This window comes from Lemur catta, chromosome 11 (assembly GCF_020740605.2).
Source record: "Lemur catta isolate mLemCat1 chromosome 11, mLemCat1.pri, whole genome shotgun sequence".
NCBI classification, from domain to species: domain Eukaryota; kingdom Metazoa; phylum Chordata; class Mammalia; order Primates; family Lemuridae; genus Lemur; species Lemur catta.
In genome coordinates, this window is record NC_059138.1 from 14076828 (window position 1) to 14091724 (window position 14897).

At 38.9% G+C, this 14897-nt stretch overlaps 1 protein-coding gene across 4 annotated transcripts in view; it reads left to right on the top strand.

Annotated features, from left to right (window-relative positions):
• DGKI (diacylglycerol kinase iota) overlaps positions 1–14897 on the top strand; it is a 397632-nt gene that overhangs the window by 284857 nt on the left and 97878 nt on the right. For all 4 annotated transcript variants that reach the window (XM_045565327.1, XM_045565330.1, XM_045565329.1 and 1 more), the window contains one exon: positions 3974–4074. In XM_045565327.1, the coding sequence (XP_045421283.1) occupies positions 3974–4074 (101 nt within the window). The remainder of the gene's footprint in view (positions 1–3973; positions 4075–14897) is intronic.

Here is a 14897-nt window from a genome sequence, read left to right on the forward strand (position 1 = left end):
TGGCCTTGTCAAAGACCAGGTGGGAGAAGATCCAGGAGTGTAAAATGTCACGCCACAATCCAAGCTAGGCGATCTCCCCCCAGAGGAAGCCCAGCAGTTTGTCAGAAATGTCTAGGGAGGTCTTTGTATGTGCTGTAAACTTCCTTCAGTATCTGGCAGCAGCAGATGCTATTGTTTGTTAGACAAAACCTTATCCAGGGGAGCAATTTTTAGAATAATTATTATAGTGATAATAGCTAATGTCTGTTGAGCACTGATAATATGCCAGAAATTTTTCTAAGCACATCATATGTATTGACTCATTTTATGCTCACAATATGCCTGTGAGGTGAGTACTGTTGTCATTTCCACTTTACCTATGAGAAAATGGAAACACATAGTTTTCTGATTAACCAGTAGTTGGAAGAATATTACTTCAAATCCAGGCAATCTGACTTGGAACCTGAGCTCTTAACCACTTTGCTTTGTTGCCTCCTCTGCCTGCTGTTTACACCAGAGTTGAGAATCATTCACAAAGGTTTCCCATCATGGACCCTATATGCCCTCAAATTTGCGAATGGGCCTCAGCTGGGACAACACTTGATGGGCGACAAAACAGCAGATACCCTAGTCAGAAGACTGGGTTTAAGCAAGCTTCTGCTGGTGGGAAAATGGGAAGTATTATAGGTTGTTGGGAGAAGGTGGGAGCTGGGAGCAAGAGAGTGAACATGTAGGCAGGCAGATGGGAGGGAGTGTTAAGTGGTTATTAGTGAGAGTCTTCATTTTCTTCTGTCTTGCTTAGCTGGTCATTCTGGAGATGAAGTGAGACAATAGGTGAATTCATCTGAGATCTGTAAAGTTCTATCCAAATGATAGTTCCTGTGTATGTCCATGGTGTGCCCCTGAAGTCAGGAAGATTGGTAGAAGGCCAGTGTACAGGTTGGAGTCAGAGGGCATAGGTGACAACCTGGGAAGTAGCAGTGTGTGGGCAGGGAGCGGGCACTGATGCATTTTTGGAAAGGTGTTACACACTGGGTACCAGCCCAAAGTCAGGGGAGCTGCATGGGGGAGATGTGTAGGGACTGGTTGGCAGTCGGTCTCCAAATCTTATTTCCCACTTGGCAACTGCCACTGCAGTGAAGTCCAGTGGAGAAGACAAGAGCCCACTGCCATTAGATCTACTGATATCTCAAAAAATTGTTTAGGTGGAGCTCATTCAACCCCCACCGCCTTCTCCCATGACAGAACATGCTGGGTCACCACATTCTAAGCTTCCAGCATCGCATTTATCTGCTATGTTTGCAGGCAGATATTTGTTAATTATGATCTTTTCCAATCGCTTGAGTGAACTTGGAAATAAATAGATCAGGCACCCTTAATTTGGGAGTAAAGATTTGGTATGAACATTGTATGCTCACTTTGTCAGTCACTTAAATTCTTTCTTCCCTACTCGCGTCTAATACCTAACTCTCTGCTACAATCCTTATTTTTACTGTTTTCCTGAGTTATCATTTATTGAGTTATCATTTATTATCATATATTGACATACTTCTAAAATAATTATATTATTTGTTTAAAAATGATGATATTTAATGTAAAATAATCCCCAAATTCCACCACATAGAGATAACCACTTGGTGGAACAGCCTGTTGAATATTTCTTCAGACACTTTTCTTTTATATACAAACTCCTAATTCCACAATTTACATGGGGGAGCTTATACCATATATAATTTTCTATGACTTTTTTTCACTTAACAATATGTTGTGTCCAGACTTCCCTCTAACTAAATACAGTTCTGCACACTCACTTGTAATATCTGCCCAGTGTCCTCTTGTTTCCTTAACTATCCTCATGATAAATGTTTATTGGTAGAGAATCTGAGCACCACATAGAGATCACTGGACTCTGCTAATCTGTACTTTATAGATTTGGTGTCAGATCAATGGGATTCTTCGTATTTATTGACCAAAGAATCTGAACTCCTCAAAGGATCATTGTACAATAGAAAGAGCATGAAACTGATGAGGAAAGAGTCCAAGACTCTGCTTTCAGCTCTGCCACTTAGTAGCTATGTGACCTTGAAATCACTTCGCCTTTCTAAACCTCAGTTTCCCTATCTGTAAATGATGGTGTGGGTATGCGTGATATTTAAGGTCTGTTCTACCAGTTTAGAGTCTGTATCTACAAATACTATGCTGTCAAACTATATTTACCATCCCAACTTACATACTCATGTCAGCCTTATTCATCAGTACCTCTTCAGTGTCCAGCACAATGCTAATAAAATAGATACCCAACAAACACACTTCGAGTGAAGGATCAATATAGCTATTGAATCTGTCTCCTCAACTTTCTCCCCAAAATGTCCATCTCTGTGGCTTTTGTAATGGCTTGGTTTTAATCTAGTGAACCTCAGACATTTTTACCTGTCTACCATCTCTCTTTAGAATTTGTGCACTTATATCTACATTTTAAAATAGTCACAGCTTAAATCTGCATGTGTGTGTGTTTGTGTGTGTGTGAGAGAGAGAGAAAGAGAACACCGTGTGTGGGTGTGCACATATGTATTACAGTTGGATATGTATGTGTTATTTTGGGTGAGTAGAGTGGGAGTCCATATGGAGGAAGGTACTATACTTTGCCCTAAAATGAGGTTTTAGATAAGAGAATGAGATTAAATTATTTTTTCATTCCTTCCTCCAGAGTTGAAATAAAATCAAATGGGAAAGTGCCTATGTCTGTGTGTTTGAGGTGAAGGTAGGGAGAAGTGTCCTGACTAGTACTGCAAAAGCATTACTCCTGCTTTCATTCCATTCTTTTCTTTCTTTCTTCCTTCCTCCCTCCCCACCTCCTTCTCTCCCTCCACTCCTCCCTTCTTTCCTTCCTTCTCTCTCTCTTTCCTTTCTTTCTTTCTCTGCCTCTTTTTCCTTCTTTCCTTCTTTTTTTTCTCTTCCTCCTTTTGCCTCCCTTATAAAATGAATTGAAGAGTAATGTTATACTTTCTACTTTAGTCAATGGTGACTTATGTCACCATTTAATATAAAAAATCAGAGTTAAGCCTCTATTTGAGAAAATTCTCTTACCTAATGAATCTAAGTATAAGGTAGTTTTCAAGGACAAGTAAGGATTGTGTTATATTAATATATTGAAGAAATGTATTGGTCCATAGTGGTAGTGATGAAAACTAAATTATTTCACTCAACTCATGCCCAAGATTCAGCGACTTTGAAAAATATTACTTAAGAAAATCCAAGGAGTCTAGTTATAGACATTCTGAGGGTGAGCATGATGCTTCAGAAAGTTTGGTGCTATAATCTTTAATTGTTTAGCATGTGTCCTGAGCCAATGTGTCACATACTTCATTATATTCCTAAAGTAAGTTCACTGTACATGATTAATTTTTTTTCTTCATATTGGGGTGCCCAGAGGCACCATGATAGGCAGCATTTATTGTAATATGCTTTGACTGAGAGGTGCTCTCAGAGACTTTGAGGTGTATAGAGCTATTTCAATCTCAGTCTTTGCTTTCTGGATTGTTAGTCTGCTTTTTCACAGTTTTTCTATCTCTTCTGAGGGTTATGCTGCCACTGAATGTGTCTGACTGTCACGGGCATATTTGCCTGTGATGCTTTACAGCTCCAGGTCACTTCTCACTATTTTGGATTAGCTGCGTCAAATTTATTATATAACTAAACACACGATCTTACAAAAAATTTTAATAAATTAATAACAAATGTGACATAAAAGTGGTCTCCAAAGCCTCTTTCCACTTTTTTCCATATTCTTACCTAAATTCCAGACACTTTAGGTTTCTGGAGAAGTATTCTCCAGATAATTGCTGTATTTCGGTAAAGAATCCACAATTCTGGTTTGAATGTGAACTTTTTCTTCTGAACATGCGGAGACTGTATTTCCCCTAGTTCCTCCAGGCGCATGACTGCCCATTCTGCTCTCTGGTTTGTATCTGACCTCTCGGTTCTTATTTTGCAGTCCCCAGTCTGTCCCAGATCGCCTGAGGATCCGGGTGAACAAAATCAGTTTACAAGACTACGAAGGATTCCACTATGACAAAGAGAAGCTCCGGGAAGCTTGTAAGTTGGAAGTGCCTAATTGATTTCATGCGATCAGCCTATCTCCAGCTTTTCGATCCTCCCTGGATTGATGGGTAGATTCATTAGTGCTTGTGCTTGAATATCATAGTTAGATAAGTGAAGAGAAGCATAACTCTAACTAGGGAATGTGCAGACTCTAAGTGATAATATATGGGCTAAAGAAAATGGAACTGGAAAAGGAAAGCGGCGGAAGAAAAGAATCCTTCTGTATATGCCAAGTCCAGATCTCTTAGCTTATTTACCACTTTAGTCTGAGGTTTGCCTAAAATGAGAAAAGCAAAAAGTTGGTGATACCACATGGTACAGTAACATCCAGAAAACTCTTGAGATCACACAAGTCTCTTCCTGGAGCCTGCATTATCAAATAGTGTTCTCACCCTTCACGTAGGCACGGCAGAGTTATCCATGAAGACACATCTGGGACTTCTAGATATTGTGCCTCTACATGATGTCAGAGAAAGGCCCACAGGATACAGAATGTTGTGACGATAAAGCGATTTATTGATGATGAGGAGCCATTGTTTCTGAAATCTGAAATTGACTCAACATATGAATTCCTTCTCAATGTTTATGTTTTCTACATGCTTCTTTGAATACATAGCTAATTGTTAGTTTACCTTGTCAATCAATATTTACTGGGCACTTTTGACATTCTGATCACTATTTCAGATCTCTGTCTACATCATGAAATATGAGGTAATTGGATAAAAGAGGCCAGAAGTTAAGGCAATGGGTGAGTTAGATATTAGAGTTTTGGGCTCCTTCATAATTTGGGGACCAACAGTCAAGTGCAGTAAAGTTGGAGAAGATGAGGAAGACCAGTGTCCAAGGGAACAGGCAAGGATGGCAATAGAAAAGGAGAGTTTTATGTAGAGCTAAAGATTTATGAACCCAATCCTGAAATGGTCTCTAAGCATGGACCTGCCTAGAGGGGCAGAGGAGGCAATAGTTAGAACTGGCAGGATTGGCACAGGAAAGCCTTCCTGGGATGGTCACTTCTGAGCTCTGATTTCTGAGACTGTGATCTGCAGTGAGCCTTAGTGAACAGAAGTCCTGAAATCCAAGGGCAGTCCCAGGATTGAGTGCAGGGGCTCCTAGGACCATGAGTTGGCAGTGAGCAAGGACCCATTTCCCTGGTAGCCCAATCACTGAACCTCCTAGATGGTTCTGCGTGAAATTTCTCCTTTCTCAGTTCTCTCTGCTGCTCAGCTTCCTCAACCCTTTGCATTGTTTTCCTTAGACATCAATACCGTTCAGTTTCTCACATCTGTCCTTCACTCTCACTTCCTTTGGTAGGAAAGTCTGAGCTGGAGGAGCAATTCCCCAAACCTCCGCATTTCTTCCTTCTATGAACAGCACATTTTGTTTTCTAATATAAATTAGCTTGCAAATGACAGACTAGCACAAATCTAATTTAACCCATAAAGTGATGGGCACATATTTCTGGTGGAAGATGTGGCTGCAATATAAACTAAATTGACTTCTAGAGGCTACTAATTACAAAGAACAGTGTTTTATGTTCTTTCTTGTTTCAAACTTCTAAACAAATAGCTTACAGCTCTTAAAATAAAAAATAAAAAAGATAATAGGTCTCAAGTAATATTTTGCAGCTTACCATCGACTCAGAAGAAAGTTAGTTTGGAGTGGGGATGCATTTGAAATTTTTCACTGAGATGAGATTTGAGGCTTATCTGTGGCTTTCAATTATCTGTTCTATCTTTCCTGTGGCATTATCTATCCACCACTGCCAGAGGTAATTGTGATTTGAGTTTTTACAAGAAGATGACATTTTCTGGCAAGTGCTTTACTCATCGTATCTTATGTGATAAAACTTCTATGTGAAGAAACTTCTTAAATTAGGATAAGTAACTTGGCATAAATATAAGTCTGATAAATTCAGTAGTGTCTTTGGGACCCAAAAGAACAAAGAAACTCTCAAAAAAGGGGTAAAGGAGTTATTCTAAAGATTTAAAGACCCATTCCAGAGATTTGGGTTTGAAGAAAATAATATGTTAATTGGAAGTAAAAGTGACTAACTCAATCATTCTACTTTTACTTTATGATGATGATGTTTCTAATCTGTGGTTTTTCAAGGAAGTTTGCCCTTTGAGCTTCTGGGTTTGCTCTTACTCACCTTCACTCTTTGCCTGACTCCAACTTGCAACTGACTACAAGGGAAGGCTGACAGAGCTCAAACTGAATACACAGAAAAAAAACAGTTCAAGTCCACATGTGATGCGCATGCCAAAATTGATATGTTATTTCAGAAGCATTAATTAAACAAAATTTAATTTACCAAGATAGAGGTAAAAGGGACTCTAGGAATGTACTCTGACCTGCATCCCAGAAGAACAAAGGGAGTAATCCTCTTAGGTCATTCATTTATTGTCAGTGGTCAAAGTCTGGACTAGAGCAGGAGAGTGTTACTGAGTTTAAAAAATTAGTTTTTCTTTCTTGATGATACACCAAATGATTTAGTCAGCCAGCCTGTAGCTATTTGCCATCACTGTTTAGTAGTATCTTGTCCATGCGTCTGGATCATTGTTCATATTAAATTATAAGCTCAGATGTTTGTTGTCTAATAAAGCCCTGCTTCCATCTGCAATGCAGGGCTCCCTGGTCACACAGGATGCAGCCCTTTTCATCGCTTTGCTTATTTTGTCATAGAGAAAGATGACTACTATTTCCATTCTTTCCCACCTCTCTTCCATTTAGCCCCATCTTACCTGGGGGCAATACCCCTAAAATAATGCCTGGAAAGAGTTAGTCCTTGACAGTTCCTCCCTCAGTTCTTTCTGGTAAATTCCAGACTTAAAACATTTAGAATCTTCTTCACTGGATATGATTTATCAACCCTGAAGACAATGGTTATTATGATTTGCAAGAGAGGATAGTCTATTCGACTTCAGAGGTAGAAGGTAAAGAGAAAGTGGTCATATTAAAGAAAATCTTAAAGCAAATCTATAATAATGACAGAAGAAAATCACTCCCATAAATTGAATGAAATATATAAATGGGTCCTTAATAAAGAATGTAATTATATGATCTAGGCAAAGCATAATCAGTTATGGAAAATCTGGTATATTTCTAACCCCAGAAGAGATTCATTGACATATGATGTGTGTGTAGATATATATATATATAAATATATATATATATATTTGTCTAGGATAACTTGATGTTCACACCTGTTTATCTTATGTTAACTGGTTAAACTTTACTTTTGACACTAGATTACTCTGCACTTTTGAATTGCCATAATAATTCACATGAGTCTTGGGCCTTAAACACAAAAAGTAAAAACCAGTTTGGAGCCAATTTCAACTGGTACAGATGTAGCCTGTAAAGACAGAAGGGAGCTAACATGAGTTGTATATCAGATATGGTATTAAACAATGCTTTTACATACATGATCTCAGTATAGTGGATATTATCTATGTATATAACATATATGTTGTACATATATGTATATACCAAATATATATGTATGTATATAACAAATAATGTAAAATATTCAATATGTTGGTTAAAACTAATGATATAGGATTGTACCCAATTTAGGTATTTAGTTAGGCATTTGCCCTAATGGAATTTCCTTGTTTAGTGATTTAGTAGAGAAGTCAGAAATGTTTGTGTTTGAATCTCATCTGCAACCTTGACAAAGTAATTTCTCTGATGATCAAATTTCTCATCTCTAAAATGAGAATATAACTGCAACCTCATACGGTGCTGAGGGTTAAGTGTAATCTCACATATGAAACCCCTGGTGCGAAGTCTGGCACATCAGCATGCTACCAAAACTGATAGCTGTGATTATTGTGGTTGCTGTTGTCAGGCCCCACCGTCATACTGCCCATCAGTCTGCAGGTCCTTAAAGCCGGACTCGGCAGAGGCTGACTGCTTTACGCAGAGCTCTTCCTGGCTTGAGGCAGCTCACTTCAAACTGCACATACCACCACCTTCCGAGTCATTTCTCACCTTCAAAAATAGAATTGAAAATACTAATAAATATCACGGAAAGATAATGGGAAGAACATGTAAATAATCATTCAATTTGCTTTTATTGTGTCTGCTAGTATAAAAGTCCACTGTAACGACAAGATTCTTAAATCTATGAAGCATGTAAACACTGCATGCCCATATTTGATGATCTGGCCAGATATCTGCAAATGTTCTTCCTTATGTCCTAATACATTCTCTTAAGTGCATCACGTTAGCCATCACTGAATTTTTCTTCAATAAACTTTTTATTTTGGACTAATTTTAGATTTACAAAAAGTTACAAAGATACTACAGTGAGTTACTGTGTACCCCTCATTCATTTTTCTTCGTTGTTATGTACTATATTACCCTGGTACATTTGTCAAAGAAACTGATACTGCTACATTACTAGTAACTAAACTCTTGGACTTTCTGTTCCAGGATCCACTCTAGGACACCGCATTGCATTGAGATGGCATGGCTCCCCAATCTCTTTGGTCTGTGGCAGTTTCTTAGCCTTTCCTTAAAAAAAAATTTTTTTTTTATGACTTTGATGGTCTGGAGGAATACTGATCAGGTGTTCTATGGAATATCCTCCAATCTTGCTTTGTGTGTTGTTTTACTCATAATTAGACTGGAGTTATGGGTTCTTAGAATACTGCAGAGGTAGAGTATCCTTCTAGTCCCATCATGTCAGGACTTACTGATATCCACATGACATCCCTGCTGATATTAACCTGTTCACTTGGTTAAGGTAGTATTTGCCATGTTCCTCCACTAAAAAGTTACTATTTCTTTTCCTTACCCACTCTATTCTTTAGGACTGAGTCACTAAGTCTAACCCACTTTCAAAAGAAGAGGTGGATCACTGGATTTTTCATTCTTTCCAGTTTTCATATTTGACCTCAATTGACCTCAACCGAATTTGATAAACATGCCAAAATGGTAGAGCCATTCAACCATTTATGCATTTATATTTTCAATAACTATACAGTTGCATCAGTTGTATGCCAGATAGCATGCTAAATGCTAGGCATTGAAAGATGAAACTGGAATATCCAATATTGCAATATCATTTATTCAGTGCACATTTATTGAGTCTTTACAGTGAGCAAACCATGGTTAGAAAAAAAAAAATAACACAATCCCTTATTTTCTGGAGCTTTTTTCTCAGGTGATAAGGATTATGATAGGCCTATAGAAATACCATATACATATTTTCCTAGCAAACATCATTTAAATAGTGAAAGGAAGAGATAAACTATATAAGCAAAAATGAGAACAGCAAGTCTAACCACTAATTAGCTGTGTGACCTTGGGTAATGCATTTGTCTTCTTCACGCTTCAGTTTCTTATCTGCTAAATGCAGTGGCTAAACTAAGAAGAGCATATTATATTATACTGTAATGTTTAGTTTTATAGAAATTACATAGAAGTTAAAATTTTTTCTCTGACATGTTTCCTTAGTAAAGTTCCTAAAGCTCCAACATCGCTCATAATAAATACGAGCATTAGAAAATCGTGTAAGTGCATTTTGCTTCACGAGTTTGCTAAGAACACTGATTTTTTTTTTCCTATCGATTGCTTCATCTAAAATTGAATCTTTCCCCTTCATTTAACAAGTTGACAAGAGGGCTGTTCAGTAGCGATTAGGCCTCCACTTGGTGAAGGTAGGCTTTCCAATTTGAAATCTGTCTGAGGAGTTAAATGATGTCAGTTTGTCCTCTGAAGGGCATCCTCGTTCTTCCTTTTGCAAGCGTGTTTACATTTATTCCTATTTTCACAAATTGGCCTTTATCCAGAGTTCATATTTAGTTTCTTTCACCATTTTCCCTATGTTTTGTCTGTATCTTCTATTTATTTTATTAAAATATAATAATAAATAATAAAATGGTTCACATATATTGTACTATTGTAAGCTAGGAAAAGCCTTCACTTTTCTACACATATTGTGCAATTTAATTCTCCCAGCATCCCTGGGAGGGAAAGCAGTAGAGTTGGAGAGAAGTAGTTGGATTCTAAATACATTTTGAAGGCAATGCTGGTAGGATGAGATGGTGGATTAGCTATGCTGACTCAGGGTGCAAAATGATTCAAGATTGCCTCTGAGGTTTTGACCTCAGCAGCTTGGTAAACAGAGGTAGGGAAAATGTAAAGGATTCAGCACAGGAGACCAAGAAGAGGCCCACAGTGAGCTAGGAAAACCACAGGGGAGCTTGTTCATTGGAAACTAAGAGAAGAAAAAAAGGTGTCATAAAAGAAGGAGCATAACTGTCAAATGTTCCATAGGGGCTGCGTAAGATGCATGCTAGGAATTGGTAGTTGGATTTGGGTCGAGGGTGGTTACTGGTGGCGTCACCATAAGAGGTTGTGGGGTGAAAAAGGTAAATGGAAGCAAAGGAAGTACTTCAGCAGAGATTGCTCCTTGAGGTCTTCATAAAAGGGAGGAGAGAGATGGGATAGTGACTAGAAAAGGATGTAAAATCAAAGGAAGATTTTTTTTCTAATTTGTAAAATAGTACGGCAGGTGTGTATGCTGATGAGCCCAGTCCCCTAGAGGGGTAGAACTCGATTCAGGGGGAAGAGGCTCAGCTGCAAAAGCAGTGCTTGTGAGCAGGTGGTGAGGGTTAGAGTTAGGGTTAGGGTGTGCAGAGCAGTGGAGGGGTGTGGGCAGGGATGGGGCAGGTCCTCCTGAGCACAGAGAGGGGCGGCAGAGGAGTGGGTACAGATACAAATAGATGGAGGGATTTGGTACTAGGGAGAAGGAGAAGTTCTATTCTGATTAGCTTTATTTTTCTCAGTGAAATACAAAGCAAGCCTACTAACTGAAAATAGGGAAAGGTAGGTATTGGTATTCTGGAAAACAGGAGAAAGTTTGACATAGTGAATTCGAAGATTGAGAGAATGAGGGGCCCCGGGCAGAATTGCTGAGCAGCACTTTAGAAATGGGTCATTGAATTCATTGGCTTTTTGTAAGGACTTAGAGCCTGACCTGCCAGTTTCTGGGGTTCTTGGTTAACGGATGACTATATTCTTTGTCTTTCCATTTTTAAAGTACTCCAAAATCAGGGGAATATCAGGCTGAAAGATGATATTATTATTAATATAAATTTATTTCTTATGTGGTTCTATTTATGACCCAAAGCCTTGCTTTGTTTATAAGAAAATAAGGTGTGCTCCAGAGCTGTGCTTCGTTAGAAGTTAATAATATTAGGTCTCAGACAAGGAAATGGGCCTAAAGTATTGATGATGATATTTGATCCTTCCTTCCTTGTTAAAACTTTACCTTCAGTGTTAAGCCTTTGGTAATAAAAGCAATCAATTACAGGTACATCCTAAGTCTCTACCCAAAAGAATATTTTTCCTTTTCCTTGGTTTATTTTATGTAATATTCATTTTCTCTCTCTCTCTCAAAATAATGGCCAATTACAGACCAGCCTAGTCCCAGGTTGACAACTCTGAGATGTAAGCTCAGATGGTAGTTAGGTTTCCTTTTGAAGACTTTCTTCTAAGATTCTTGTATAAAATTACTACTTTTTATTTATCTTGTTAATGACTGAATGGTGCATTGTCAGTCACTGCAGTCATGACCATTACATTTACTAATAAATACTAACACCAATGTTTACACAGTGCGTCATAGTTTGCAGAGGGAGGGCTGTTGTATGTACACTGGCCACATACATTATCACAAGGACACTTGGAAAGATTGTGTCACACAGGGTTACAGTTGCAGTAGGATTTTAACAGGAAATTATATCTTTTCTCTTTTAATCCAGTATACTTTCTAGTACACAGCCTACTTCTTTATAAAAACACAGCTATGCACTTACAGAAATGTGTTATTTAAAAGAATTTGGGATCATAGTTCTTGTCCTCGGTTGGGTTTCCTGGGAAACAGACTGAGATTGGGTTTCGTGTCCCAGAGTTTTATTGAGAATTTCCCAAAGGGGAGCCATAGCCATGCAGGGCAAGGAAGAAAGTAGGACTAGGCAGAGGGAGAAGTTGAGCTTTGATGTAGTCTCAGCAGAGGACGTCTGTGGAGACCTTTGGATCTGGCATAGACATTTAGAGTTGTCCCAGTTGAGACAAGGGTTATTGGATGCAGGTCAGGCTGTCCCTTGGGAGGGGACAAACCTTGAGTGAGGTGGCTTCCTTCTTGGAGGGGGACTCAGCTGTGAGCTATCAGCAGCTGGGGAGGAGGGGTGAGTGCCTCAGTCCTAACATGGATCTGGGTGGGGCACTTCCGTTCTGAAAGCACAGTCTTGACTATGTAACTCAGAACCTGATTTTTGAACTAAGGCCAGAAAGGAACCACCCACATACCAAAATCCTTGAGTTCATTCATTCATCTCTTCATTTACCAGTCATCTATTGAATCAAGCACCGTTCTAGGTACTGGGGATTCAGCTTAAATGAATGCTAGCACCCAAGTTTTTCTCTCTGTGTCTTTTGACCTGACCTTCTTACCATTCCAAATTCATGGAATTGGAATATAAGTTCATTACTTTATTCAGAAATGTCTGAATTAGCAAAGTAAAATAGAAACCTAAAATGTGATTTCTGACCTTTTCTGAAAAGTTCTTTTTGTCATAAATTATGAGCCAAGCCAAATATTCTCCATTTGGAATTTGAGTAATTAAAAGTGGAAACCTAAATGTAAGGCAATCTAAATTTCAGGCTGTTATTAGTATTTCTAGCCTAACACTATAGTCAGTGGAGAAAACTTCAGAGTTTGATTCTCAGCAGGAGGGATATTTCTTACATATTCATCCAATTTATTGGTAATGATATTGACCTGGACAGAGCCAAGAACAGAAATGTGAGCTAGTCTGAAAATAACCTCTGTGCAGATCAACGCACAGTTTTATGCAATTTTAGTTACTTGGATAAGATCTTCAGGCCTTTCCTAGTTCGTACTAGTAGAAAGCACCCTTCCTTACTATCCAGTAGGTGTCCTGAATCACTGGTCCACTGCCACTCTCCTGGAGTCACTTATAAGCAGAATTAGAGACGTCCCAGGTTGTCATGTGCCAGGGGTGTGTTTGCATGAGACTGCCCTGTTTCACATCTCCATGTGGCAGCTGTCTGTGTATAATTTGTTTACTCATTTTGCTTCCAGAAAGAGACATGGGGCCCCTTCAGCTGATTGTAGGAAATCTTTCTGTCATTAATTCTCCACATGTATCCAATAAACTCAGAAATCCAGGGCTGCGTGTCTGAATGTGTCCCCAGCATCTATTTGTTGGTGACCTTGCCCATCACCATTTAGTGTAACGGACAGTAGGATGTTTAAATCCTGAAAGAGATTTGGGCCAATGTCTCTAATCATCATTTCCAAAACCATACCAAAACTATGTTTGGGGTATAGTTATGAATGTTTGCTTTTGGACATTTAATATTTCATCTCGAGTTTCACATTTATTTGGCTGGCTGGGCCATGTAGCCAAGATTCCAGTGTCACAGTAAAGTATTTGTTCTCTCTCTCCCAAGTACTTGAGCACTGGCAATAAATTATTTGTAGTGGTTCTTCCCTTTATCTAAAAATTTTACAAATATTTATTTCTTGGTGGATGTACTTGGAAAAAAAGATTACATTGTTTCCTAATGCCTAAAGTCAAGTGCATGCTAGGACCTCATAGTTAAAAGTTTCTATCATGTTTAACACTGGAAATAAGCTCCAAGAAATTATATAAATCATTTTGTTGCACTAGAATTTCATTGCAGGTGACATTAGGGATCTTCTTTGAAATGGAATTACCTCCATCATAGTACACGTTTACATCATTGTTGGTAAACTTTCATATTAACTTGGAAGAGGATGACCTTTCATAGCACTGTTTGATCTGAGCCTGTGGTTCCTACTATTAATATGTATTAGAAGCGAGAGCCATGTGGGCCTTCTGCCCATACTTTCTCCTGGGTTACCACTGGTAATATGTAAAGCACAGGCATCAGAAATCGGAAAAAGTAAAACTAAAGCAATTGCAACAGTATCCATGATTGTGTCACATTCTCCATCTTACTCCTTTCGTCTTTGTTCAGAAAACTAGGCTTTCACGTCTCCTTTTTTCCCTGGGTTTTTCTTTCTCACTTCTGCTTTTTCATCTGTCATGTCCTATGTGCTGATGATCTAGAAAGAGGAAAAGGATCTGTTACTGACTCATTCGTGAGGGGTTGTGGCCTGAGCTTTGGATCTCTGGGGAGTCCTGGTGCTCCCGGTCCCACTTCTTGCTCTGCTCTTTATTCTCTGGCCTTCAGAGTATTCTTTCCCCAGTGCTGTGTGTAACACATTCTAACTCAGAAACCCTCCATCCACTTAATTTTATATTATGTTCACAGTCTCTGTCTCTGTTGCCCCTTTGCTTTCTTGCACTTTCTCCAGCTCAGCAGGCCACAAGTATACCCTGGGGTCAGGCTAGCATGTGATAAGGTTATAACTCCCATGACCATGCAGAATGACTGAGAGTCACTCTTGCTCCTTTTCCCCTCACTATGCAGTTGATCCTGGAGGAGATGATTCTTTGGTCTTCATATCTCTCTCACATGCCTCTCCCTTCTTATCTTTCTGGCCACTCCTCTATTCCAGACTTCACATTGCTCATCTCACTGCAGTCGCCTCCGCACTCATCCTGTAGCCACTCACCTTGTCTCCCACCAGTTTGTCTACCATATTGCTTCCAGTGATTTTTCTAAAATTCTGTCAAAGAAAGAGGTTGTAGATTTTTTAGCACTGGGGTGAGCTAGCGGACAAGTGCTGGAGGGAAAGTTGGTTAGTTATTAGGCCATCTGTGTTTGCTGATTTTCTCTTATTACCAATA